Source organism: Candoia aspera, chromosome 17 (assembly GCF_035149785.1).
Source record: "Candoia aspera isolate rCanAsp1 chromosome 17, rCanAsp1.hap2, whole genome shotgun sequence".
NCBI classification, from domain to species: Eukaryota; Metazoa; Chordata; class Lepidosauria; order Squamata; family Boidae; genus Candoia; species Candoia aspera.
In genome coordinates, this window is record NC_086169.1 from 10,123,570 (window position 1) to 10,147,965 (window position 24,396).

Here is a 24,396-nt window from a genome sequence, read left to right on the forward strand (position 1 = left end):
CCTTGTTGCATTGGAGTTTTTATTTGAACTTGGTGATATACTAATTCAGACCTTCATAAAGGAATTCCCAAGGAAAGACCACTGCTGGTACATCTATCTTCTAGCAGATCATAAAATCCCTATTACTATGGTGACTGTGTTTTCTTGGAAAAAATAAAGGACAAACTTGAAAAAGGGGCCAATCAGAAAGAGGTTCGTAAGGATGAAGAATTGTAATTGTTCACGTGGACAGCTTTGCTTTATGAAGGAAAAGTCAAGAGCCAAACCAAGAAAAACTTTACAAAAACACATATTCTAATAAAAATACCTAAAACCAAACAGTATATGTATATGCTTGTCCTGCGAGCAGAGTCAGGACGTCTTCTTAGCCTAGGCTTCGCAGGTCGTATGAAGCTAACCTTCCATTTCAAGTAAAATAAATATAAAGACAAAGATGACATTGTAGCTGGACCATCAGGATGATCAGGGCGCATCAGGTTTTACAAGGAGTGCTTAAAAACGTCGTTATATTCAAGGAAACAGAATCGTACCGGTCGGACAGGAATAGCGGTAGAGAAAATAGGTCAGAATTCTCTGGGCATTTCAACAAACAGGGCGGTGGGAAGCTCCCTCCCATCCATGTAGAAGTGCAATAGAACAGAGCATGAGCTATGGATTCCATGGGTCCTTCTCCACAACCACTAGACCGTCTTAGCTCAGAAGAACTTTTTCATACGCCCCCTGGAGAACCACTAAAACTCGCTAATTCTTTGGAGGTTGGGTGCAGTTACTGCATTTCGATTTCTTGCCGCCCTCAAAAAAAGGGCTACCGGTCCAAGACACATTCCTGGTTGGGCAGTTTGGTCCAACGGGCCTTCTAAGCCTCGAGCACGTGGCTTGAGCACAGAGCGCGCCTGATCGTAGCTCAACCCCAAAATAGCCTCTGTTGAGAACCCAGAGTGTTGCAGTTTTTGCATGTATTTTCCACACTGATGTGTAATTATCTACGGATAGTCCGGGCTTAACAACCATTTGTTCAGTGATGGTTCAGACTGACAAGAGTGCTGAAAAAAAGACTTATGACCGGTCCTCACACTTATGACCATCCCTGAGGTCACACGATCACAATTGGGGCGCTTGGCAACCGGTTCACATTTATGACCATTGCAGTGTCCCACGGTCATGTGATCACCGTTTTCGATCTTCCCGGCTGGCTTCTGGCAAACAAATCAATGGGGAACGTCATGATTCACTTAATGGCCACGTGGTTCGTTTAACGCCTGCAGTGATTTGCTTAACAACCACTGCAAAAAGAGTCATAAAATCGGGTCAGGTTCGCTTAATGACCGCTTTGCCTAGCAATCGAAATTCCAGTCTCAGTCGTGGTTGTTAAGCAAGAACTACCTGTACTGCATTCAAAGAACCTAGACCTGAAGAAAAAAATAACTTTAGCCAGTGGACAATAATCCATATGCTTTCTTTAGCTGGGTCTGTCCAGCCTTCTTCCTTGGTACCGGGTTAGGTGTGCACAAGGCCACTTGGAATAAAGTCCTCAAGGACTTAGACTGAACCCTTTCTAGAGGGGCAAAAGAACAATACGGCCCCAGCTGAGCTCCACATAAAAGTTCTGTAGGTGCCTTAGCTAAATATAACTTCAGCACTGCTGGAATAAGCTGTACCCCTCTGGCTTGTTGGGCTGACACTGATTTTTCTGCATGGTGTACACATGATTTGGAACAAGTTTTTGTTGTGCCCTGTGTTTGGTAGAGCTGCGAAAAATGATGCCTCTAGCTCAGTGTTTCTCAGCCTTGGCAACTTGAAGATGTGTGGACTTCAACTCCCAGAATTCCCCAGCCAACATGGCTGCTGGGGAATTCTGGGAGTTGAAGTCCACACATCTTCAAGTTGCCAAGGCTGAGAAACACTAGGCTAGCTTGTACCTGGCCGCCTACTTGAGAAGGACGTGGGTGAGTGTGTCTGTGTGTGTGTGCGTGTGAGAAAGAGCAAATGTACAGTGTAACCGGTAAAGTTTTGCGGCTACTTTAAACTCACCCGGTCTCTCTCTATTCCAGAGAATCTGGGGTGCTTCTGTGTTGGGTCGGAAGGGATTTGTGGCTCTCCCTAGTTATTATTCCCCGGCTGCTGACCAGGGCTGTGCGTCTTGCCTGCTGGAGCCTCCCCTCTCTGGAAAGCCAGGCAGAAAGCCAGGGGGTGTCATGCGCTGGCTACTACTGAGTAAAACACAGACACTAATTCAGGGAAGATCAGGTTCTGGTTTATTTCAGCATAGTGCATAGCTAGAAAAAGCTGAGAGTGAAGGGAGCGCACCGGTACGGGGTTTAAATAGCCCGCGCCGGTCAGCGCCCCCCCCCACCTTGGGTTGTGCCATTCCCCCAAGTCCTGTATGCTTCGTTGCCGGTAGGTGAGGGGTCGCGGGGCCCCTGCTGGTGCCCCGGGCTTCGCTCATAATCGTTTTCTTCCTCCGGCCGGTGATTGCTTTCAGCTGGGCGATATCCTTTGCGTTCCTGCTGACAGCTTCAGGTGTGCCTCGTGATCCGCCCTGTCTTTGTCGCTCTTTCTTCCCCCTTTGTGTTCTCTTGACTGGTTTTTCCGGCCGGGGTCGTTCCCTTCTCCTCGGGGTCTGTGTCTGTTTTGCGTCGCTTTGCTTATCTTTTAATCCCTTGCTCTTGTTTCCGTGGTATTGTTATGTGTGCCATTGTGCTGATGCATTCAGCTCAACGGTGCTCATGACATACTGCCCCCCTTTCGAATGGTAGCCCCCCCTGGCATTCCGGGTTTTTTTTCCGGGAGAGCTGTCAAAAAAATTTTTTTTTTTTTTTGTATTTCCCGCCGGAGTGCTTTTACCCCTCCCCTTGCTCCGCCCTCTACCTCGTTTCCATCTTTGGGTGTGTTCCGAGTGCGCATGCCTCGACCACACCCTGCTCGTTCTTGCTCAGTTCGTCGTGAGAGGAGGCGTGGCTGGTCGGGTGCTGTTTCAACTCCAGGTAGGATCCTTATCTTTTTGTTTTGTTGATTGTTTTGTTTGATGTTTGTCGAGTTGTAATGTGTGCATCCTGGCCATTTGCCCACTGGCGATGCACCTATGACCAATCTTCCCTCCCCAATGGGCCCGGAGAGGGTGGGGGGAGGGTGAGTCTCAGGGGGGAGGAGGTCTACTCAAGTCGCAGGCTTGGGGGGTCCCTTCCCCTGGGGGCGACGTGGGGGGGGGAGGCCCGAGGGGGGAAGTGTGTCCTAGGGGCCGGTTCGGCTGGGCGCCCCCTTGGTTTGTCGGGGTACGTCGTGTGGAATGCTCGGGTCAGGTCCAGTGCCTTAACGTGTTGAGCCGCCACCCATTCTGGGTGGGGGAAGTGTTTCCATTTCACTAAATAGTATAGTGTGCCCCGTTGACGGCGGGAATCGAGTATTTCTTTTACCTCGAAATGTTGTTGGCCATCGATCATCACTGGGGAGGGCAGAGGCATGCTTGGGTGCCATCGGGAGGTGGTTGCTGGTTTCAGGAGGCTGCTGTGGAATACCGGGTGGAGTCTCCTTAGATTGTGCGGCAGGTCCAGGCGTACTGCCACTGGGTTCACTATCTGTGTTACTCGAAGCGGCCCGATATACTTAGGCCCCAGTTTCTTCGAGGGTTGAGGTGATCTCATGAATTTGGTGGATAGGTAGACCATATCCCCTGCCTGGAATGTCGGTTGCTGGCGCCGGTGCTTGTCGGCCTGTTCTTTGTAGGCGGACTGTGCGTCCTTCAGCGCTGCCGTGATTATTGGCCATGATTCCGCTATCTTCCGTCCCCAGTCACTAGCACCCACTTGGGGTCCCGGGGGTTGCGGTAGCTCTGGTATGGGTACGAACTCGCGCCCGGAGACTACTTCGAACGGGGTTTTCCCTGTATTCGTGTGAATGGCGTTATTGTAGGCGACTTCTGCAAACGGAAGCAGGTCGACCCAGTCGTCTTGGTGGTAATTGGTATATGAGCGTAGGAATTGTTCTAGTGTGGCATTGAGGATCTCTGTGGCTCCGTCCGTCTGGGGACGCCAGGCTGTGGATAGGGCTTGTTGGGTCCCAATCAGTTTTAGAAAAGCCCGCCAGAATTTCGAGGTGAATTGTGTGCCCCTGTCGGTCACCACGCGTACGGGACATCCGTGTAACCTGTACACGTGTATGAGGAAAAGTTTAGCCAGCTGCTGGGCGGACGGGACTGATGAGCAGGGGATGAAGTGTGCTTGTTTAGAAAAGTAGTCTTTCACCACCCAAATGGTTGTTTTCTTCTGGCTGGGTGGTAGATCTACTATAAAATCCATGGAGATTTCCTCCCATGGTCGGGAGGGCTCCGCCACCGTTTGTAGTAGTCCCGGGGGCTTACCCGGTGCCCGTTTGGCCATAGCGCATATCGGGCAGGATGCTACGTAGGCCTTCACGTCCCGTCTCAATGTGGGCCACCAGAATTGTCATCGTGTTAGGTGCAGGGTCTTTAGAAACCCGAAGTGTCCCACTTGTTTGCTGTCGTGTGATCTGCACAGGATTGCCTGGCGCTGCGAGTCCGGGACATATATTCTGCCTTCCCCCCATGCTAAGTCCTGTTCCATTGTCACCTTGTCGGGGTTTGCTAGTAGCCAGGGGTCGGTTTTGAGGGCAGCGGTGAGGTCCGCGCGTATTCCTCCTGGCAGTCGCGGGTGGCGCCGTCTGGTCGCTGGTTGGCTTGCCGTCGGTTGAGACGTGGGGTTGAGCTGTTTCTGAGTGCTGCTTCGGGTGGTCACTGCCATTCCCAGCTGGGAGGCGGATAGGACTGTCCCAATCATATCTGGGACAGGCTCTTCATCTTGGGGCAGTCGGGAGAGGGCATCAGCCAGGAAGTTCTTTTTGCCCGGTATGAACTTCAGTTGAAAGTTAAAGCGGCTGAAGAATTGGGCCCATCTGACCTGTTTCGGGCTGAGGCGTCTGGGCGTCCGGAGGGCCTCGTGGTTCCGGTGGTCTGTCCAGACCTTGAATGGTTGGGTGGCTCCTTCCAGTAGGTGCCTCCATGTTTCTAGCGCCGATTTTACCGCGAACGCCTCCTTCTCCCATACGTGCCAGCGCCTTTCCGTCTCCGAGAATTTCCTTGACAGGTAGGCGCATGGTTTCAGGATTCCTGCAGGGTCCTTTTGGAGCAATATGGCCCCCAGGGAGAAGTCTGAGGCGTCGGCTTGGACCACGAACGGCTGTTCTGGGTCCGGATGTGCGAGGATTGGCTCCGTCGTGAACAGCGCTTTCAGTCTGTTGAACGCTGTCTGACACGTGGGAGTTCAATTTAGTACTGTCCCTGGGTTCTTGGCTCGCCGTGTGTCCCCAACTCCTTTAGTTTTGAGGAGGTCTGTTAGGGGGAGGGCTATCTCCGCGAACCCCCGTGCGAATGACCTGTAGAAGTTCGCGAAGCCGAGGAAGCTTTGAGGTTGGCGCCTGTTATGTGGGCGTTCCCAATTCACCACCGCCTCGGCTTTTGCGGGGTCCATTTCTATGCCTTCGCCGGAGATTCGGTACCCCAGGTAGTCTAGGCGTGCTTTATGGAATTTGCACTTAGATGGTTTGGCATAGAGCTTCGCCCTTCTTAGCTTTTCGAGGACTTGCCTGACTAGGGTTACGTGTTCTTCGTGCGTCTGGGTGTAGATGAGGACGTCATCTATGTAAACTAGTACCCCTTTGAACAGGTGTTCATGCAGTACCTCATTGATGAGCTGCATGAACACTCCCGGGGCCCCCGCTAGTCTGAATGGCAGTACCTTGTACTGAAAGGCGCCTAGGGGGCAGTTGAACGCTGTTTTCCATTCGTCCCCTTCCCTGATTCGGATCCTGTAATAAGCCTCGCGGAGGTCCAGTTTGGAGAATACTCTTCCCGTGGACAGGTGGGCGAGCATGTCTTTCACGAGGGGTAGAGGGTATTTATTGGATAGGGACGCCGCATTGAGGCCCCGGTAGTTGGTGCAGAGCCGTAAGGTGCCGTCTTTTTTCTCTCGGAATAGGATGGGCGCTCCGACTGGTGAGCATGCTGGCTCTATGAAACCCCTAGCCAGGTTTTTATCAATGAACTCCCGGAGGGTTGTCATCTCCTTCGGGGTCATCAAGTAAATCTTCGGCCTGGGTAAGGGGACATCGGGAAGCAGCTCAATTCTACAGTCCGTCTTGCGGTGGGGGGGTAGTTGGTCCGCCTCCTCTTCCCCGAAGACCTCTGAGAAATCAGCATATTGTTCAGGTAGGTCTTCTGGGGTTGCTGTGTTGTCCTGGGCTGCTGCCTCTGCCCATCCCACTGTGGGGTTGATCCTGCCCGCCGGAACTGGCGCCCGGTACGCGCCGTCGTCGAATTGGAAGGTGCGGGTCTTCCAGTTAATGCGCGGGTTGTTGGTCGTGAGCCACGGTATTCCTAGTACTATGATGGGTCGCCCTATGTGGGTTACCACAAAAGATGTTCGCTCGGTGTGGGTGCCCATTTGCAGGGTGACAGGCTCGGTCTGCGTCGTGGCTGGTTTCCCTCCCGCTGTTGAGCCGTCCAGTTGGTGGAAAGCCAGCGGTGTGGGGAGGGGGAGGCAAGGCAGGTCGAGCTTGGCGACGATGTCGGGGTGGATCAGGTTCTTGGAGCACCCCAAGTCCACTAGTGCCGCAGCCGTGGTGGCTCTGTTGCCGAAGGAAAGCCTGATTGTCCCCATTATTACGGAGCTTTCGTCGCTCTGTCTATGTGTTTCGCGCCCCTGTCCCACCGCCTGCCTCGCGGCGCATTTTAAGGCAGGCGGGGAGCGTTTCCCGCCAGCCAGTCTGGGACTTTGGCATCCTCCCCCGCCCAGTAAGTGTCCAAGTCTTCGTCCAGTGTCGCTGTGGCTCCGGTCATCCGGCGGTGGGGGGGCGGCAGTGGGTTAGTTGGTTTGAACGTTGTTTTCGGTGCGGGTTTGGGAGTGTTAGTTAGTGTTCTGTTGGAGAAGCAGTCTGCCGCTTTGTGCCCCATTTTCCCGCACTTCACGCAGGGTCCGCGAGCAAACTTCTTCTTTTGGTACGTGGGACCGGCCGGCCCCAAGTGTGGCGCGGGTACCTTTGGGCTGGTGCTTGTTTTGTCCTCTGCCGTTGTCATGAGTAAGGATGGCGAGCAGGGGGCTCCCACCCAGACTGTCAAGCGCATGCGTAGCACTGAGGAACTGTTCAGCCATTCAAAGAGACACTGTCATGTGCGCCGTTTCAATGTATTTGATGCATCGTAACGTTTCGCATGTCATTAATTGGATGCGTGTTTCATTTGTCTAGGGAGGATGGGAACGATTATATTTTGGCTATGCTTTGGAATGTATTTGTGTTATCTACTGCGCTCAAGGTTACTTTCCCAGGCTAGCAACTCTGACGATTGCTGGCACCTGTGCCGGGCGGGGCTGTTACGAGGGAGGCGGGATACGTTTGAAGCAAGGGTTTAAGTTTGTATTTGGCGCGCTTTTGCTCATTCTCAGCTTTCTCTGTATTTGTCTTTAGTACTCTAATAAATCAGATTTCATTTAGCATCCTCTTGTGAGTCTGAGTATTTGGGGCTAGGGCAATCATTACATAAAGCTGAGAATCTCAGTTCCTAACTCCGCTGGCCCCTGTCCAGGAAAGACAAGCGTCTAACCTGTGAGGGAGAGAGCCCGCGATGACCGAACCCGACATCGTGATGATGGAGGAAGGGGAACCGGACTCGACCGTGAGGCCGTCCGGCCGACCGTCCCAAGGTGGGGAGCTGTCCGCCATCAGAGAGGAGGCGAGCTCCGGGTCGGAGAGCGAAGCCGGGGGGCTGAAAACGGCCCCGGAGACCACCGTGAATTCTCCGGGCGAGCTGCTCACCTGGGATGAGACCCGAGGAGATGCCACAGCAGCGGGGGGCCCATCCTGGAGGCAGAGATACCCCTTATCCCCCAACGTGGTGCAGGTGCAGCCAACGGAGGGCTCACCCACTCCGGATCGGATCCGAGTGCTGGAGTCGAAAATGGATTCGTTGGAGGCTATCCTGAAACAGCTGAGCTTGGATGTAACCTCGATGCGAGAGGTCCGGGAAGAATCAAGCCAGAGGCATTCAACCCCTTCTTCCCAGGGGCTGACCCCGGAACGGCGACGGGTGGTGCGGAGGCGCGAAGGGGACCAGTCGGTCCAGATGGAAATTGCAGCATCGCCCGGGCGATCGCCCCGGGGCCCCGTGCCGCCCCGAGTCAGGGAAGCACCAGCCGCCGCAGCCCCGGTGGTGGGGCGCAGCCCGGCGGGAGGCGGCATGCGAGACTTCCCTGTCAAGTTTGATGGGGACCCGACCAAACTCTCGTTCTTCCTGACAAATGCGAAAGCCTATATGGAGGAATGGGGGGCGGTTTTCCAATCGGAGAAGGCAAGAATCATCACCATTGCCACCAAACTGAAGGGGAGGGCGGCAGACTGGTATGTCCAGATGTGCCAGTCGGAAGCGCCTGAACTGGAAAATCTCGAGGAGTTCCTCTGGGCGTTGAAGCAACACTTCGAGGACCCCTTAGCAAAGGAGAGAGCAAAGCGAGCCCTGAAGGAACTCAAGCAGGGGTCCCGATCAGTGGCCGATTATGCTTTGGAGTTTAAAGCGCTAGCTGGGAAGGTGGATGACTGGTCCCAAGCAACGATTATCGAGCTCTTCAAAGATGGCTTGAATACAGAGGTGCTGCGCTGGTCCCTGGGGAGGGACGACCCATACACGCTGTATGAGTGGATCCTGCTGGCAGGAAGGGCTGAACATGCCCAAGAGATCTTTGCCCAGCGGAAGACCGCCAAGTCGGGGCGGGAGGTGAAGCCCAGCCGCCCATCGACCACCGGGGGGAAACCGGGACAACGACCCTGGGACGAGGAGCGGGAGAAGCGGTACGCAAAAGGCTTGTGTCTGAGATGTGGTAAGGAGGGGCATCGAGTGGCAGCATGCCCGAAGGCAAAGGTAGAGGAACGGCCCGGAAAACCGCCGGCGAAGTCCCCTGCGTTGCCGAGGAAACAGAAAGCTGCGGTGGCTGAGACCGAGGGAGACGATGTGATGTTCTACGAAATTGAAGGGGAGACCGAAATCCCGCAGCCGGCGGGAAACGCCAGCCACCTGCTCTAAAGGGCGCCGCTGGGCAGGTGGTAGAGGACGGGCGCGAGCCTCCATCGGTGAGTGGCACTTACCGCATACTCATGGTGAAATTGAAATTGGGTTCCCAAGTCAAGACGGTGGAAGTATGGGCCATGATTGATTCGGGGTGTTCCCGGTGTCTGATGCACCCCGACGTGGTGGCAGCTTTGGAGCTCCCCACTTTCCCTCTACAAAGACCCATCGCATTTACTCAATTGGATGGGTCCATGGCAGGGGGCAAACCGGTCACCCATTTTACAGGGCGGGTAGCCTTGCAACTGGGCAGTCACCAGGAAGGGTTGTCTTTTGTCGTGGCTCCCGTAGGGGGGCCATTGGTGGTGTTAGGGGTACCATGGTTGGTGCAGCAAAACCCCCAAATAAACTGGATTTACCGGACCATCACATTTAGGGATGGGTTTTATCAAGAGGCAGAGGGGAAGGGTACCCCAGAGGAGATGGTGGGGGTTGCGGCAGCTGCGACTCCGCCTTACCCGGCCTCTCCTCTGGAAGGCTTGCCGGCCGAGTACAGGATGTTTGCTGATGTATTCGGTGAAAAGGAAGCTGACCAGTTGCCCCCCCATCGAAAGACGGACTGTGCCATAGAACTGCTGCCCAACACTCAATTACCTAAACCAAAAATTTATTCCATGACGCAAAAGGAACTGACTCTGTTGAGGGAATTTGTGGACAAAAATTTGGCGCGCGGATTCATTGAGCCGGCGAATTCACCCGTGGGGGCGCCGGTTCTTTTTCGCCCAAAAAAGGATGGGACATTGAGACTTTGTACGGATTTCCGCGGATTAAATGCCGTCTCAATTTCCAACAAATATCCCTTGCCATTGATAAAGGACATGTTGTCACATCTGGCCAAAGGCAAGATCTTCTCTAAACTGGATTTAAGAGAAGCCTACTATCGTGTACGAATCAAGGAGGGTGATGAGTGGAAAACTGCATTCAATTGCCCGTTGGGAGCCTTCCAGTATAAGGTGTTGCCGTTTGGGTTGGCTGGGGCCCCTGGGGTATTTATGCAATTAATCAATGAAGTTTTGCATGAACATCTGTTTAAAGGTGTACTGGTGTATTTGGATGATGTGTTGATTTATACGGAAACCATGAAAGAGCATGTAGCTGTGGTAAAGAAAGTCTTGTGTAAACTCAGATCTGCTGAATTGTATGCAAAGCTATCGAAATGTGCCTTTCATCAGACCCAAATTGACTACTTGGGGTATAGGATTTCTGATAAAGGTATAGAAATGGACCCTGCCAAGGTGCAGGCTATCATGGACTGGGAGAGTCCCCGTACCCGCAGGCAACTTCAAAGTTTCCTGGGGTTCAGCAACTACTACAGATTATTCATAAGGGGGTTCGCTGAGATTGCCTTGCCCCTAACGGACCTGCTTCGAACAAAAGGGGTGGGAGATACTAGGAGAGTCAAGAATCCCGGAGCGCTGTTGAGGTGGACGCCTGCTTGTCAAACAGCGTTTGAGCGGCTGAAAGCAGCTTTCGTCAAAGAGCCCATTTTACAACACCCTGATCCCTCAAAGCCTTTTGTTGTACAGGCAGATGCCTCCGATTATTCTATTGGCGCATTGTTGATGCAAAAAGACGAGGCAGGATGCCTCAAGCCCTGTGCCTATCTATCCCGCAAGTTCTCTGAGACTGAGAGGCGTTGGCATGTTTGGGAAAAGGAGGCATTTGCAGTAAAAGCTGCATTAGAAGCTTGGCGGCATCTGTTGGAAGGGGCAAATCATCCCTTTGAGGTATGGACTGATCATAAAAACTTGGAGGCACTTAGTACCCCTCGAAAGCTGAGCCCTAAACAGGTTCGTTGGGCTCAATTTTTCAATCGATTCAATTTTCAGTTCAAATTTATTCCAGGGAAAAAGAATTTCTTGGCTGATGCCTTGTCAAGGCAACCTCAAGACTCTGGGGCGGCGCCAGATGTGGTAAGCACCCTATGGTCGGCGCCCCAATTGGGCATGCAGGCTGTGACGCGAAGCCAAACGCGCGCGCAGCAACCGCCCACAAGCGCTGCTCAGCCAAGCACTTTGTCAATTCCCTCCCAGTTGCAACAAAAGTTTTTAAAAGAACTAAAAACGGATACTTGGTTGCTTGCGAATAAAGACAATGTTACTTTTGACAGAGGCTTCGCTTGGAAATCCGACCGCCTCTACGTTCCTGAAAACCTCCGAAAAGATGTGTTAACACGTTCACACGATGACAAACTCGCAGGTCACTTCGGGTTTGTAAAAACCTTGCACCTCGTTCGGAGGCAATTCTGGTGGCCCACATTACGTAAAGATGTCAAAGACTACATTGCTTCCTGCACTGTCTGTGCAATGTCCAAGCGCAAGATGGGCAAGCCCCAAGGGCTGCTGCAGCCGGTAGCAGCCCCCTCTTCCCCTTGGGAAGAAATCTCCATGGATTTTATTGTAGAGCTACCACCCAGCCAACGCAAAACGGTCATTTGGGTGGTCAAGGATTATTTCTCCAAACAAGCTCACTTTATCCCTTGCGTGTCCATTCCGTCAGCGCGTCAATTGGCCCGCCTATTCCTTGTACACGTGTACAGGCTACACGGATGTCCCTCCCGCTTGATTTCGGACAGAGGTACACAATTTACCTCGCAGTTTTGGCGGGCGTTTCTCAAGCTGTTAGGCACGAAGCAAGCCCTGTCCACGGCTTGGCATCCTCAGACGGATGGGGCCACTGAGGCGGTTAACTCTACTCTAGAGCAGTACCTTCGCGCTTTTGTGAATTATCAGCAGGACAATTGGGTAGACCTCCTACCATTTGCTGAAGTGGCTTACAACAATGCAGTGCATCAAAGCACTGGGCAAACCCCGTTTCGGGTGGCTCAGGGTAAAGACTTTGTACCTATCACTGATCTCCCACAACCTCCTGCAGGTGCAGTCACTACAGATGATTGGTCAACACAACTGGCTGACTCTTGGCCAATGATTCAAAAGGCATTGGCTGATGCACAGGCAGATTATAAACTGTATGCTGATCGGAAGCGAGCCCCACAACCTGCGTTCCAAGTTGGGGACTCGGTATACCTTTCTACCAAGTTTATCAAGTCTGCACAACCTTCAAAGAAACTGGCGCCTAAATTTGTGGGTCCTTTCCCAATTGTCGCTCAAATTAACCCTGTGACTTTTAAACTTGACTTGCCTCATAACCTTAAACGCTTACACCCTGTTTTTCATTGCAGCTTACTCAAACCGACTATTCCTTCTGATCGCTGGCATCGGCAACCTCCACCTCCCACCCCCATCATGATTGATGGTCAGCAACACTTTGAAGTTAAAGAAATTTTGGACTCTAGACGCCTTCGCAATACTTTGCAATATTTAGTTCGTTGGAAGCATTTCCCTCATCCTGAGTGGGTCGCTGCACCAGATGTGGCTTCCCCGGTTCTGGTGGCCCGTTTCCACTCCGCTTATCCCTCGAAACCGGGTCCCTAGGGGTCTTTTAGGAGGGCGGTATGTCATGTGCGCCGTTTCAATGTATTTGATGCATCGTAACGTTTCGCATGTCATTAATTGGATGCGTGTTTCATTTGTCTAGGGAGGATGGGAACGATTATATTTTGGCTATGCTTTGGAATGTATTTGTGTTATCTACTGCGCTCAAGGTTACTTTCCCAGGCTAGCAACTCTGACGATTGCTGGCACCTGTGCCGGGCGGGGCTGTTACGAGGGAGGCGGGATACGTTTGAAGCAAGGGTTTAAGTTTGTATTTGGCGCGCTTTTGCTCATTCTCAGCTTTCTCTGTATTTGTCTTTAGTACTCTAATAAATCAGATTTCATTTAGCATCCTCTTGTGAGTCTGAGTATTTGGGGCTAGGGCAATCATTACAGACACAGATCGGGACCGCCTTAACCTTTGGGGTTTATATGGCTGGGTTTTCCCACGCTTCCTCAGTTTGTTAGGATTCTTGTTAAGTACTACTAATAAATATTAGAGACCAAGTCATTGTCTCAGTGTGTTTCCTGGTAATCAGGACAGCCGTCGTCATTAAGAACGTGCGATGAGCGTGTTCCGCTCTCCCCGCTAGGTAGATCCAGCCTTGCAGTGTCTCCAGGTCATCCCGGTAGAGTGCCCATTGGAGTACCTCATGGCTGAGGCCCCTTTTGAACATCTCTAGCAGGGTAGTCTCGGACCAGTCGTTAATCTTCCCTGCGAGGGCTTTAAATTCGAGGGCGTAGTCCGCGACAGTTCGTGCGCCCTGTTTGAGGGCTTGAAGCGCACTTTTAACCCTCTCCTTGGCTAGCGGGTCCTCAAAATAGTGCTTCATCTCAGTGATGAAGGCGTGGAAGTCAGAGAGGGCTGGGGAATTGGACTCGTACATTTGGACGTACCAGTCCGCCGCCCTGTCTTGCAACTTGATTGCCACGGCTGCGATTTTGTCCGCTTCGGAGTCAAAGGAGTGTCCGTGCCGCCCCATGAACTCCCTGGCGTTCGTGACGAAAAACGACAGCTTTGCGGGGTTCCCGTCGAAGAAAATGGGGAAGTCCTTTGGGGCCCTGGTGTTCGGTGGATCCCCTCTCCTCGCATCCTGTCCCATGGCTTCTTCCGCCGGGGAAGTGTGCCTGTTAGCATTTGGCCTATGGGGATGCCAAGACCTGCTCGGGGTTTGAATAGGGGTGTGTACCTGCACGGGTATGTTCATGTGAGGCATGGAGGACATCAGCGACTGCAGCATGGTCCCGAGGTCCCTTAGTTGGGCTTCCATGGCCGTGAGTCTGGCTTGCGTTTCTCGGTCCAAGGTCCCCGCCGCAGCTGTGATCGGACTGGTCGGCGTCTCCGCGTAGTTGGGCCACCGGTGGGGGTCAGGCGTTTCCGTCCGCTGGTCAGCTCCCTCGACTTGGGAGCGAATCGGCTGGTTCGTCCCTCCATCCTCCACCGCGTTTCTTGCAGTTGGGCTGAAGCTCCACGCCTGTGGCTGGGGTGCGATGTGGGGCGGGGAGGTCTCCGCGGGTCTCGGGAGGCATGTTGCTCCCTCCCATGGTCAGGTCGCCTCCGCCTCCCTCCAGGGGTGGGGCTGGGGCTCGGGATGGGCCGGGAGGGTGTCCGTGGCTCCTGGGGTCCGCGCTGCCTCTGGCCTCTGTCGGTTCTCCTCCGCCTCTCGCCGTGCGGCTCGCCCGTCCTGGCTGCGACGCGTCGGCTCCATCGCTCTCCGCTCATGTTCTTCTCGCCGTCTGTTCCTCCCGCGGCTCGTTGTTGTCCGGTGGGGCTTGGCGAGGCTGAGTTTATGACTCTCAGCTTTATGTCATGCGCTGCCTACTACTGAATAAAACACAGACACTAATTCAGGGAAGATCAGGTTCTGGTTTATTTCAGCATAGTGCATAGCTAGAAAAAGCTGAAAGTGAAGGGAGCGCGCCGGTACAGGGTTTAAATAGCTTGCGCCGGTCAGCGGCCCCCTCACCTTGGGTTGTGCCATCCCCCCAAGTCCTGTACGCTTCGTTGCTGGTAGGTGAGGGGTCGCGGGGCCCCTGCTGGTGGCCCGGGCTTCTCTCATAATCGTTTTCTTCCTCCGGCCGGTGATTGCTTTCAGCTGGGCGATATCCTTTGCGTTCCTGCTGACAGCTTCAGGTGTGCCTCGTGATCCGCCCTGTCTTTGTCGCTCTTTCTTCCCCCTTTATGTTCTCTTGACTGGTTTTTCCGGCCGGGGTTGTTCCCTTCTCCTCGGGGTCTGTGTCTGTTGTTGTGTGTCGCTTTCTTATCTTTTAATCCCTTGCTCTTGTTTCCGTGGTATTGTTATGTGTGCCGTTGTGCTGATGCATTCAGCTCAACGGTGCTCATGAGGGGGGCTGACAAGGTCCGCCTGCTCAACAGGCTGTGAGTGTGCAAGTGAGTGGCCATAAGCCGAAGCTGGGAGTGTGTGTCACAACAGCATCCCTGAACACACCCCAGTGTTATTGCCATTGGATTGCCCCAGTTGTTTACACGAGAGTAAATGGGATCTCACACAGAAGCTCAAGGTTGGACTGCAGGACCCCCAGTAAGGACGTCAGAGCCTGGTCCAAGGTTAAAAAACCTTCCAAACAATGTAGAGCCCACGATCCAGAGAGGGGTTGGGCTCCCCTGGCCAGATTGCGTCAGCCTTCCCAGGTAGACCAGGCAGGAAACACGGCCAGATGAGCTAATGCTACGTTATTGTAAGGCTACGTTGACAGAATCTTGCAAGTCTGAAAGTACAAATCTCCCGCTGTCTCCTTTACGGCCTGAGAAACCAGGGAGGGCCCTTCTGAGCCTCTTGCTTTGCCCGTTATGCAGCTGCAGGCTAAGCCCCCTCTTACCCGACTGTTCCCTCGGCAGCATCTCTTCGCCCCGTCTCCCAAGGTCTTTCCCACATACCATTACACGTGCACGCAAAGGGGGCTCTCGACCCAGGACTCACCACTTCTCCATCCAAAGCCCCTGCGTCTTTAACTAATTTGCGGTGGCAAGCCCATGTCCCTTATTTGGAACTACTGGGGTCGGCACTAGCAATGCCACCGGGATCATCTCGAGGTGACCCACCTTGGAAGACCGTGTCCCTTTAACTATTGAAAAAACAGAGGCCAAACTTTAACGCGGTGCTTTTATTTTTGTTCTGCAGCCTTGTGGCCCTGCGTGTTGCAGTAGGTTTCTCTGCTCCTGGAAAGGCACCTCCGTCTCAGGTGACAGCCGCGCGTGGAGGCACACGGTCCAGCCCCTCCGGCCCTCGATCAGCGGTAGAAGATCAGGACAGTGGAATCCACCATGGCTTTGGAAACGCTCCAGCCACGGTGGGTCCCGTAGCCGTCCCAGCCAAAGCCTGTGAAGTCACCACACTGGTGTGGGGGTCCTTCTGCGAAATATCCGCCGCCCCCAATGCAGTGCTAGGGAAGGAAAAAAGGGGTTAAGCATCCCATGAACATCCCACTGGGAAGGTGCCGGGAGAATTCCCAAGAGTGCTGTGTGCGTGGGTGGCGGGGTGCACCACCGTGACGCAAACAACATCCAGCAAAGGCAAAACTGAATTCTGGGAATGAAAAGCGCAGCTCAAAGGGATGGAAAGGGTTCGGTCATGAATTCTGCTACAAAAGAATTTGGCTATCAGTTCCCGGCAGACCCTGGAAAGGGATGAACACGAGCATCAAGCAAAGCCCAGCGTTTCCATGCGCAACCTCGGCAACCCACACCCCCTCCGAACAGGGCGTGCTCCAAAAAGTGTTAGGCAGACAGGATAACGCAGACGTATTTCAAGAGAGGGGAATTCTGGGAGTTGAAGTCCACACCTCTGGAAGCGGCCAGAGCTGAAAAACACCGTCCTGAGGGGAGGCCGGGATACTCACATGTTCTGTGTTGCACCCGGTGACTTTGATTCCAGAGCACAGCGCCATGGCCGCCTTTTCATTATTAAACACTCGGAACTGGACAAAGCCAGCGGTAAATTCACCTGAGAAAAACCAAAGAAACAATTGAATGCAGTTTTGGGGGATTGCAACTATTTCCGCAATCTTGGCAGATGACAATCAGCAGAAGAACAAGCCTGGCTGGGTGAAGCTGCACCCAGAGGACTAGCTGGGTCCACGTGACATGTTAGGTCAATGTCCTCCCACCTTGGCCTTCCTCCTTCCTCGTCGTCCTCCTGAGTCTTCATTTACTCAGCTTCAACCAGTTCCCGCCTAGGAGCCTCCGGTAGTGCAAACACCCTCATCGGGTGGCCCCGCCTGGCCGAGGAGAGGACCCTTACCCCGTCCGTGGGGAGAGTAATACTCCGAAGTCTTCTGGGCATCGCCGGCATCATACACAACAGGGATGGCAGGGCCATTATTGGCTAGGCAGGTACCAGCATTGTATTTCACAGGGTATTTCTGAAAAGCAAACCACAGCTTGATCATTTCCGGGCACTGATGGTCCCTTGGCAAGGACACAGAAGGAAGGTGAAGAGGTCTTATGGGCTCCTCTCTGACCCTGCGGTAGGACTCTGAGGAGAGCCGAGGCTCAGTCATCAAAACTGAGCATAAATCGTGGTGCCTTCTTGGACACCTCCTTGACGTTTCCTTGGCAACCGCATGGAGGGCGTTTGCCTTTCCCCTCTTCTGAGATGTCGTCTTAACCTCCCCGATCTAAGAGACAGCTGTGGGATTGCTGGGGCTCTCTCAACCAAGCACTTACTAGGGGTTTAGCATTGTAAGATCAGCCAGGTCAGACGCGAGAGACGGTGATGCTCTCGTTCTCTACCGTATTTGGAGAGTCAGCAGGCAGAAAGGCCAAGCCAGTTTCCCTCACCTGGTAGAGCCGGAGAAGGTTGCCCCCTTCCTCGGCCAGGAAGCCTTTCTCGGTGTGGTATCTCAGGATGGAAGCGTCCCGCCATCTCTTCATGGGGCTGTTGTTGGGAACGTGCCAGATGGAGATATCCTGTGCTTGAAGAGCATAGTAGCCTGGGTTCTGGAAAAGAAGAGACATCCTTGAGAGAGGTGGAAGGCAATTTGAGGGCCCAACAAATGGCCCAATTTTTTCAAAAAATCTCTTTTTTCCCCCCTCTCAGACTAGTTCTTCTCACCTTGTAGTCATCGCTGGTTGCTGCTATGGCTGACCCAAAGGTGGTATTGCTGGACCAGTTTCCATCTCCGTCGGGGTACTTGGCATCGTTGCCTTGCTGGCTGGACCAGCGATCCCCAACGGTGCATTTCCCAAAGATGTTGTTTTCATGCACGCTGGCCACCAAAGTCCAGCCCCCTCCACGGGTGGACATGTCACAGAAGGTCTGGTAGACCTCACCGTCTTCGCTGGTCAGGAAATACAATCCATCTGCCGAAACCCAGACAGATCGGTCGATTCTAAGTCACTGACATTTCCAAATAAGCAATTTACATCAATGGTAAAAGATGATGCCAGTTTTAACGGTAATGGTAAAAAGAGTTATAACGATTCCGAGGTATATAATCACATATGATCAAGATCTACGTAGGCTATGCATCCAGTCACTTAATAGAAATTAGGGTTACGAAGATCGAGCCGGATGACGTCTGTGGAAGCTGAAGTGAACCCACAGGTAAGAATAGTGCAGTATTGGTGGTCTGCGTATAGGCAGACCTCAGAGCTTGTAGAATAATAAAAGTGTTGATGACAAAGAGCAGTGGAAATTCCCCTGGGAGCTATAATAGTTTTCTTAGGAATGAATGACTGTGCTGCGACTTCAGTGATTCCTGAAGCTGGTTGCGAACTTAAGAGCAGTGGAAGTATGGACAGCTGAATAGTCCAAAGGAGACAGAAGAAGAAACACAGAGAAGATTCACTGGGATGTCAAATACCGGCCTTTAATTCCATGTCTTAAATGAACACAGCAGATTGGAACAGAGGCTAAAGAAGTAACAATAGTTTTAGAAGTGAATGCTGTCGGCTTTTGCTGTCGGCACGATAAATGGGGCCGAAGGAACGCCGACCCTGCAGACTTGGGCTGCCTTCAGTATGTGGGAAAAGTCCTGTGAAGTTGGGCAGGGCCTTGCCTTAAGGGAGCAGCAGACGGAGCATCGCAGGGTGTCCACGGGGAGGGGGCTGCTCCAGTCCCACATGTGTGGCCACCATCCTGACGTGTTTGACCCTCTCCCGGCCGACATCCTGCCGTGCTCCCAGCGCACACGTTCTCAGAACACTTGACTGGACTCGCCTGCACGCTTCATTCAACACGGGGCTTCTTCTGGCGAGCTGGAGGAAAGGGAGGGGGAGCATCCTGCAGTGTGACATCACTTTGCTTGGACTACCTGGGCCTGCCAAGGTCACCTGCAAAGAGCCCTGGGGACAGCTGCACACGCTTACCCTAACTGGCACGAGCGGGAGGGGGGGACCCGAGAGGAGAAGGGGGGGGGCGAATTTGAAGTCACTGGAGATGTTTAGTGAGGAAGCAGCACGGGCTTTTCCAGTGGCAACTTTTCCTCCTGTACTGGATGCTACCCACCAATAAAGAGAATTCTCAGTAATTACTTATGAGTCGGATCTCATGGGAAGCTGACTATTATTATTGTATAGGCGGGATAAGGCGGAACAAGGACACAGGGTTCATCCTGAATATAAAGGACGAGCAGCAATATTAAGAAGCCGAGAGATTTGACGGGACTGAGAAGCCCTCCTGAGATAAGCTGCAGTTTTGCTCACCGGCAGCATCTGCATTCGAATCCTTGATATCTCGGCAACTGTCGGGGTCTGGATGTTCCCAAAAGCAGGGGGAATCTGCTTCAGATTTTTCCAGCTTGTTGGTTTTGCTGTTGCAGCTCCTGCTGCCTACTGATACAAGAGTCATTCAGCGTCAGAAGTCTTTCCAAAGAGACAATAAAAGAGCTACGGAGGAAGCAAAAAGACCAGAACGGGTCCTCCTCTTACTCACCCATCCCTCCAGCCACCACCTGAAGAGGCCTCACTGCCTGTTTTTCAGGGATGTGTCCTCACCTTTCGTTGTTCTACTGTTAAATTGGTGTTTTTGCTCTTCTTTTTTAAAATAAATTTTTACTGAAAGTTTTTACATACATAAAAGACTACAAGCAGAAAACACTACCCTGATCAAGGAACTGCCAAGGAGAAAACCACACCCACCCACCACTGGTGAACCACCAAGCTCAGAGAGCACCAAGGTTTCCACAAGACAGTGCTACTCCGCATCAGGAGACCGGTTTGTGCATTGATTCAAAGTGTGTCTTTTGCGTATCAGGATTGCACTCGGGCCCCTTTGCTCCTCACCTCTGGCACTCAGCCTGGCTAGCCCAGAGGGAACGCTTCCCCTGCTGACCCTGCCCTGGGAGGGAGCCCAAGGCCGCCTGTGGATGAGGGAACGCCCGTCTTCTCCCACAGCCCGCTTCCCACCGAGCCCACCCGTTCTTCACTCACACGAAGGTTGGTCTCCTGCGGAGACAGCCAGGAGCAGCGACAGAAGAGCCCAGGGCTTCATGCTGGATCTGCCTCTGCAGGGAGATGAGACCGTCCGTGGAGGGGTGGCAGAGACGGGGCCTTCAAGAATCTGTGGATAGCCAGATGTGGGATTCGATGGTTTATGGCCACAGAAGGGCATGCTATTGCTATTGTTTAATTGCTGTTGTTCAGTCGAACTTTGCCTCTGAAGCCTACTCCGCCCTCCTGCCACCTTCCATAAACAGAGCTCCGTCATTTCCAGAGTCCGGCCAGGCTTTTAGAAACAGCAGCAAGAAGGATCATCACAAGTCAACGTGGAAAAGAAAACAACCAGCCCCGTAAATCCACACAACGTCCTACCTCCTTTGTCTCAGTTCATCTGCTTCAGCTACTACGGGAGCCTCACCCCAGATACGTCCCCTGGATACAGTAGAGGCGCGCTGGCCCAGCTGTGGGGCAATCTGAGCACCTGTAGCCGGCGAGGCTCCCACCAGGCAGGCCAGGCAATGGGTGCTCAGCTTTTGTGCTATCAGAAAGGAACTCCAGGATCTGCTAACTCCCCCTGAATGTGAACAAGAGCTTCCTAACTCAGAGTAACGGTGTCCTTGTGACACATCCTTTGCTGGATGTGTTCAAGCAGAGGCAAGGCGGTTGGCCTTGATGCCCTCAAGGATCCTTCCAGATCTGTGATTCTGCGGCTTCATCCTCAGCCTTTGCTTAATCTGATGGCCAAATCAACGCAGTTCTGGAATTGTGCGGTTCTATGAGGAATACATTAACCAAAGCGGTGGGGACAGAGGTCACACTATATGTGAAGTCAGAAAAAACCTAATGAAGGTTACTATTAAGAAACTTGTGAATGCCGGTCTTCAACTCCTCTTTAGCTATCTGGTTCAGCGTGCTGTGAAAACCCACCTATGGTCCCCAGTTAGATGGACAACTGCAGATTTCTCCATTTTCTGCTACAAAAAAGAAGGGCAGGCTTCACCCAAGCATTTTGTGTTGCAGAACCCCTGAGAAGCGCACCCGTCACCTCCAGGCTCCCGTTTCTGCCCTTCAAACAAACTCTAAGAAGTCCAGGCTTGGTCCTGGGCTTTCCTTGTGCACACAAACACTGGATTCCCATTCTCACCCATGGCAAATTTCTGGTCCTCAGTGGGTGTCGCCTGATAATGCGCTGAGCGCAAGTTTTTCTTACCTGGATCAGGAGGTCCACTTTCGCTGAAGAAAGGTGGATGCTCTAGCCCGTCTGGGCATCTTGCTCTACCTTTATTAGGCAGCTCAATTACGAAATTTGTCTCCCCACCCAAACAAGGAAGTGAAAAGCAGGAAACTCTGAAATAACACACAGGGTGAAAGAGTTTCCATGAAAACATTGGGCCAATGCAGAAGTCAGTAAATAGGATATCTTTGGCCAGCCTGGTCCCACCAGAGGCAGCAGGGTGGTGGCTGATAGTTCCTCCTTTCGTAGAAGGTGCATCTGAGTGATGAAACCATCATGTTCACCAGGGTGATCTTTACAGCCTGGAGATTCTGCTTTTTAACATCAGTCACTCATCCAGACATAGATTCTGAATGGAAATGCCATTATTACTTGCTTATTATTATTATTATTATTATTATTATTATTATTATTATTGCTATGATTATTATATTATTATGAGAGCCAGTTTGGTCTAGTGGTTAAGATGCTCGGCTAGAAACCAGGAGGCTGGGAGTTCTAGTCCCGCCTCAGGCACGAAAGCCGGCTGGGTGGCCTTGGCCCAGTCGCACTCTCTCACCCCAGCCCACCTCACAGTGGTGTTGTTGTGGGGAAAAGAGGAGGAGGAAGGAGTGTTAGGAATGTTCATCACTGTCAGTTATTTATAAAAAGGGGCCAACCTGGCTGTGGCCATGGGGACAAGCTGCTTGGGCAGCCTGGGGGCTTTGCTGGCTGCTTGGATGAGCAGCTCCACCACGCGTCCTTTGGTGATTGCAGGAGCCAGTGGGGACCTAATTAGGGCTTTCAACCGTTCAAAGGGCTGCTCCACGTGTTGGGCGGTCCTCCTCAAGGAGTCCTCTTCCAGGCCAAAGCTGAGGCAGAAACCTTGCATGGTCCTGATGAGCAGGTCCACGTCACACTCCACTGAGATCTCTGGGACAGCTTCCGTCTGGATCCCACAGGCCACCAGAGCAGCCAGCCACAAGTGTTCGGTCATCGTGTCCTTCTTCTTCTGCAGGATGCGATGGGAGATGTTGGGGGTGGCAAGGAGGAAAGAATGGCTCTTTTGTAGGTCCAGGTTCTTCCCAATAGTCTCTCCCAGGAGGTAGAAGTCATACTTGCTGAGTAAAAGGTTGGAAATAAGGAAGATCTTGGGGGACGTCACTTGCTCAGCTTGAAGGTCCTGCACACAGCCTTCCCGGACCTTCTCCAGCGTGGCAATCTCACTGAAGCTGGATGGGCTGTTCTGATGGGCCGATTCTAGATCTGCATCCACTTTGGAGCGGACAAAATAGCAGTCTTTGCTTGCTTGCTTGATCTTCTCAGCCAGCTGAGCATGGAAGGCACTGAAGTGCTGAGAGGCAATAATTAAAAAGAAGTCATAGCAGGCCACATCCATCTGCTCTACGTAACTTTTGGCATCGAAATCTGCGTTCCCAATATTGGGCAGATCCCAGAGGATTACGTTGGGATACTTGGGGTGTGGATGAGCCACAGCAGTTCTATTGGCATCCACCTTTCCAGAAGGAGCTGCCCCTTCATCTTCCTCACAGAGGTCCCGAAAGGTGTTGATGAAGGTTGATTTGTCTCCTTCGGACTCTCCAACGACTCCCACGTTCAAGCGGACGTCCTCCAGCGAGCGAAAAGCTTCTTGCAGGCGTTGCGCCAGCTGAGCAAAATTCCCTGTCTCAAAGGCAGTCCTGAGTTCTTGGATTTGTTCTTCAGTTAGACTAATTTTGTTGCCCTCATCCTTCGCTGCCATTGCTTCGATAACTTGCCTCTGCGGGTCAACCTAGGTAAAAAGATCTGAAGAACCAGGTGAAGAACACTGCATTAGTGGGAGCCTTGGGATAAAACAGAGGCCTGCATGTATATCTTTATCACAAGCAGGTTGCCCAACAGTGATCTTCTAGCTGGGTGGCCTGGCCTGGATGGCCCCCAAGAGGCTCACAGATGTCACGTGAACCTCCACCAACCAGAAGACAGGGATCCTCATTCGTTGGTCCTTCCCCAGAGCAGGGGTTGATCACTTTTTCAGGTGCCATTACTGACAGTTGGACATAATTCTGAAAATGCCAAGGGATTGCAGTAATATCCCCTCCAAAATCTCATGAGACTTCAGAGTTCTCACTCAAAGTCCATGAGATGTTGACAGTCTTGCCCGAAATCTTATGAGGATTCAGCGTTCTTCCCAAAGTCTGACCAGAGTACCAGGGCAGGGCAAGACCTGCTGCTCTGGACAGATTGCAGCAATGGGATGGTACGTGTGTATAATTGGAGGCTGCCCACGAGCGAAACATCGCAACCTTTGCCAGAGTGATGAATTCAAGGCGATTTGTGCCACCGGTCCAGAGAGTACCTCCTAACAATGTTCTATGGCAGAAGTGACAGGCAGGCCCCCAATGGGGGGGGGGGGCAAGCGGGGCACGTGCCCCGGGCGCCGCATGGGGGGGCGCCAAAATGGGCGCGGAATCCACCTCTGCCCCGGGTGACTCAGACCCCAGTTGCGGGCCTGGTGACAGGGACGTCCCGTATCCAAAGCGACTGGGAAGCTGCGCGTCGTTATGATGGCCAGCAACGATGCTCTCAAGGGGTCCTTCGCTGGCCTTAAGCAAACCGTTCCTTCCAGGTCTCGGTCCTGCCATACGCATGGCAGACCCGCCTGGTGAGGGTATAAAACCTTCTAGGCACGTACAATGCCCTACAAAGAGTATTATTGTTTTTGTTACGGACCACAAGGATGAAGAACCTTTTTGGTCCCAGGCTTTGGGCTTTCTAAAACCCCGGATGAAAGGATGTTTGCCTTAGTGACTTTCTCCCACGGGACCCTCAGCTCAGCTCTTTTCCTTGTTACCTTTCCTTGTAATCCCATTGCCATTTTCCCAGGTATGAGCATTATTGGAGGAAAATCCAGAGGCCGAAAAGGGGAGCTGTGCCTTCTCTCTCCTCTGGGGCGGCTTTCTCCACAGGGGAGTTTCTGTGTTGGGCTCGCAGCATTGGGTTTCCCAACAGCTATGCTGGTTTCTCAGAGCTCTGAGGCAGACCAGCTGCGGTCAGCAGCCTGAGGAAGAGTCTTGCGCAACGGGTGTGAATGGCACAGAGCCTGGGGCCTCACTGCACCCCAGGGCTACGTTGGATCAATCGCCACTCCGCACCAGGAAGCCCATTCCAGCAGGCGCTCTGGACTCTCGCCATCACGTTGAACACTGCCTGCCACTTG

General features: G+C 52.8%; 2 protein-coding genes across 2 annotated transcripts; both read right to left on the bottom strand.

The window, feature by feature from the left end:
- Positions 1-15,775: 15,775 nt before the first annotated feature.
- On the bottom strand, positions 15,776-20,015 carry LOC134506496 (intelectin-like protein). The gene is made up of 7 exons (XM_063316714.1): positions 19,955-20,015; positions 19,229-19,354; positions 17,637-17,884; positions 17,363-17,521; positions 16,824-16,944; positions 16,423-16,526; positions 15,776-15,966 (listed from the first exon to the last, which is right to left on the bottom strand). The coding sequence occupies exons 1-7, from the start codon at positions 20,013-20,015 to the stop codon at positions 15,814-15,816; spliced, it is 972 nt and encodes a 323-aa protein (XP_063172784.1). The 3' UTR covers positions 15,776-15,813.
- A 1,819-nt stretch (positions 20,016-21,834) lies between these two features.
- LOC134506497 (interferon-inducible GTPase 5-like) lies at positions 21,835-22,938 on the bottom strand. The gene has a single exon (XM_063316715.1). The coding sequence runs from the start codon at positions 22,936-22,938 to the stop codon at positions 21,835-21,837; it is 1,104 nt and encodes a 367-aa protein (XP_063172785.1).
- Between the last annotated feature and the right edge of the window lie 1,458 nt (positions 22,939-24,396).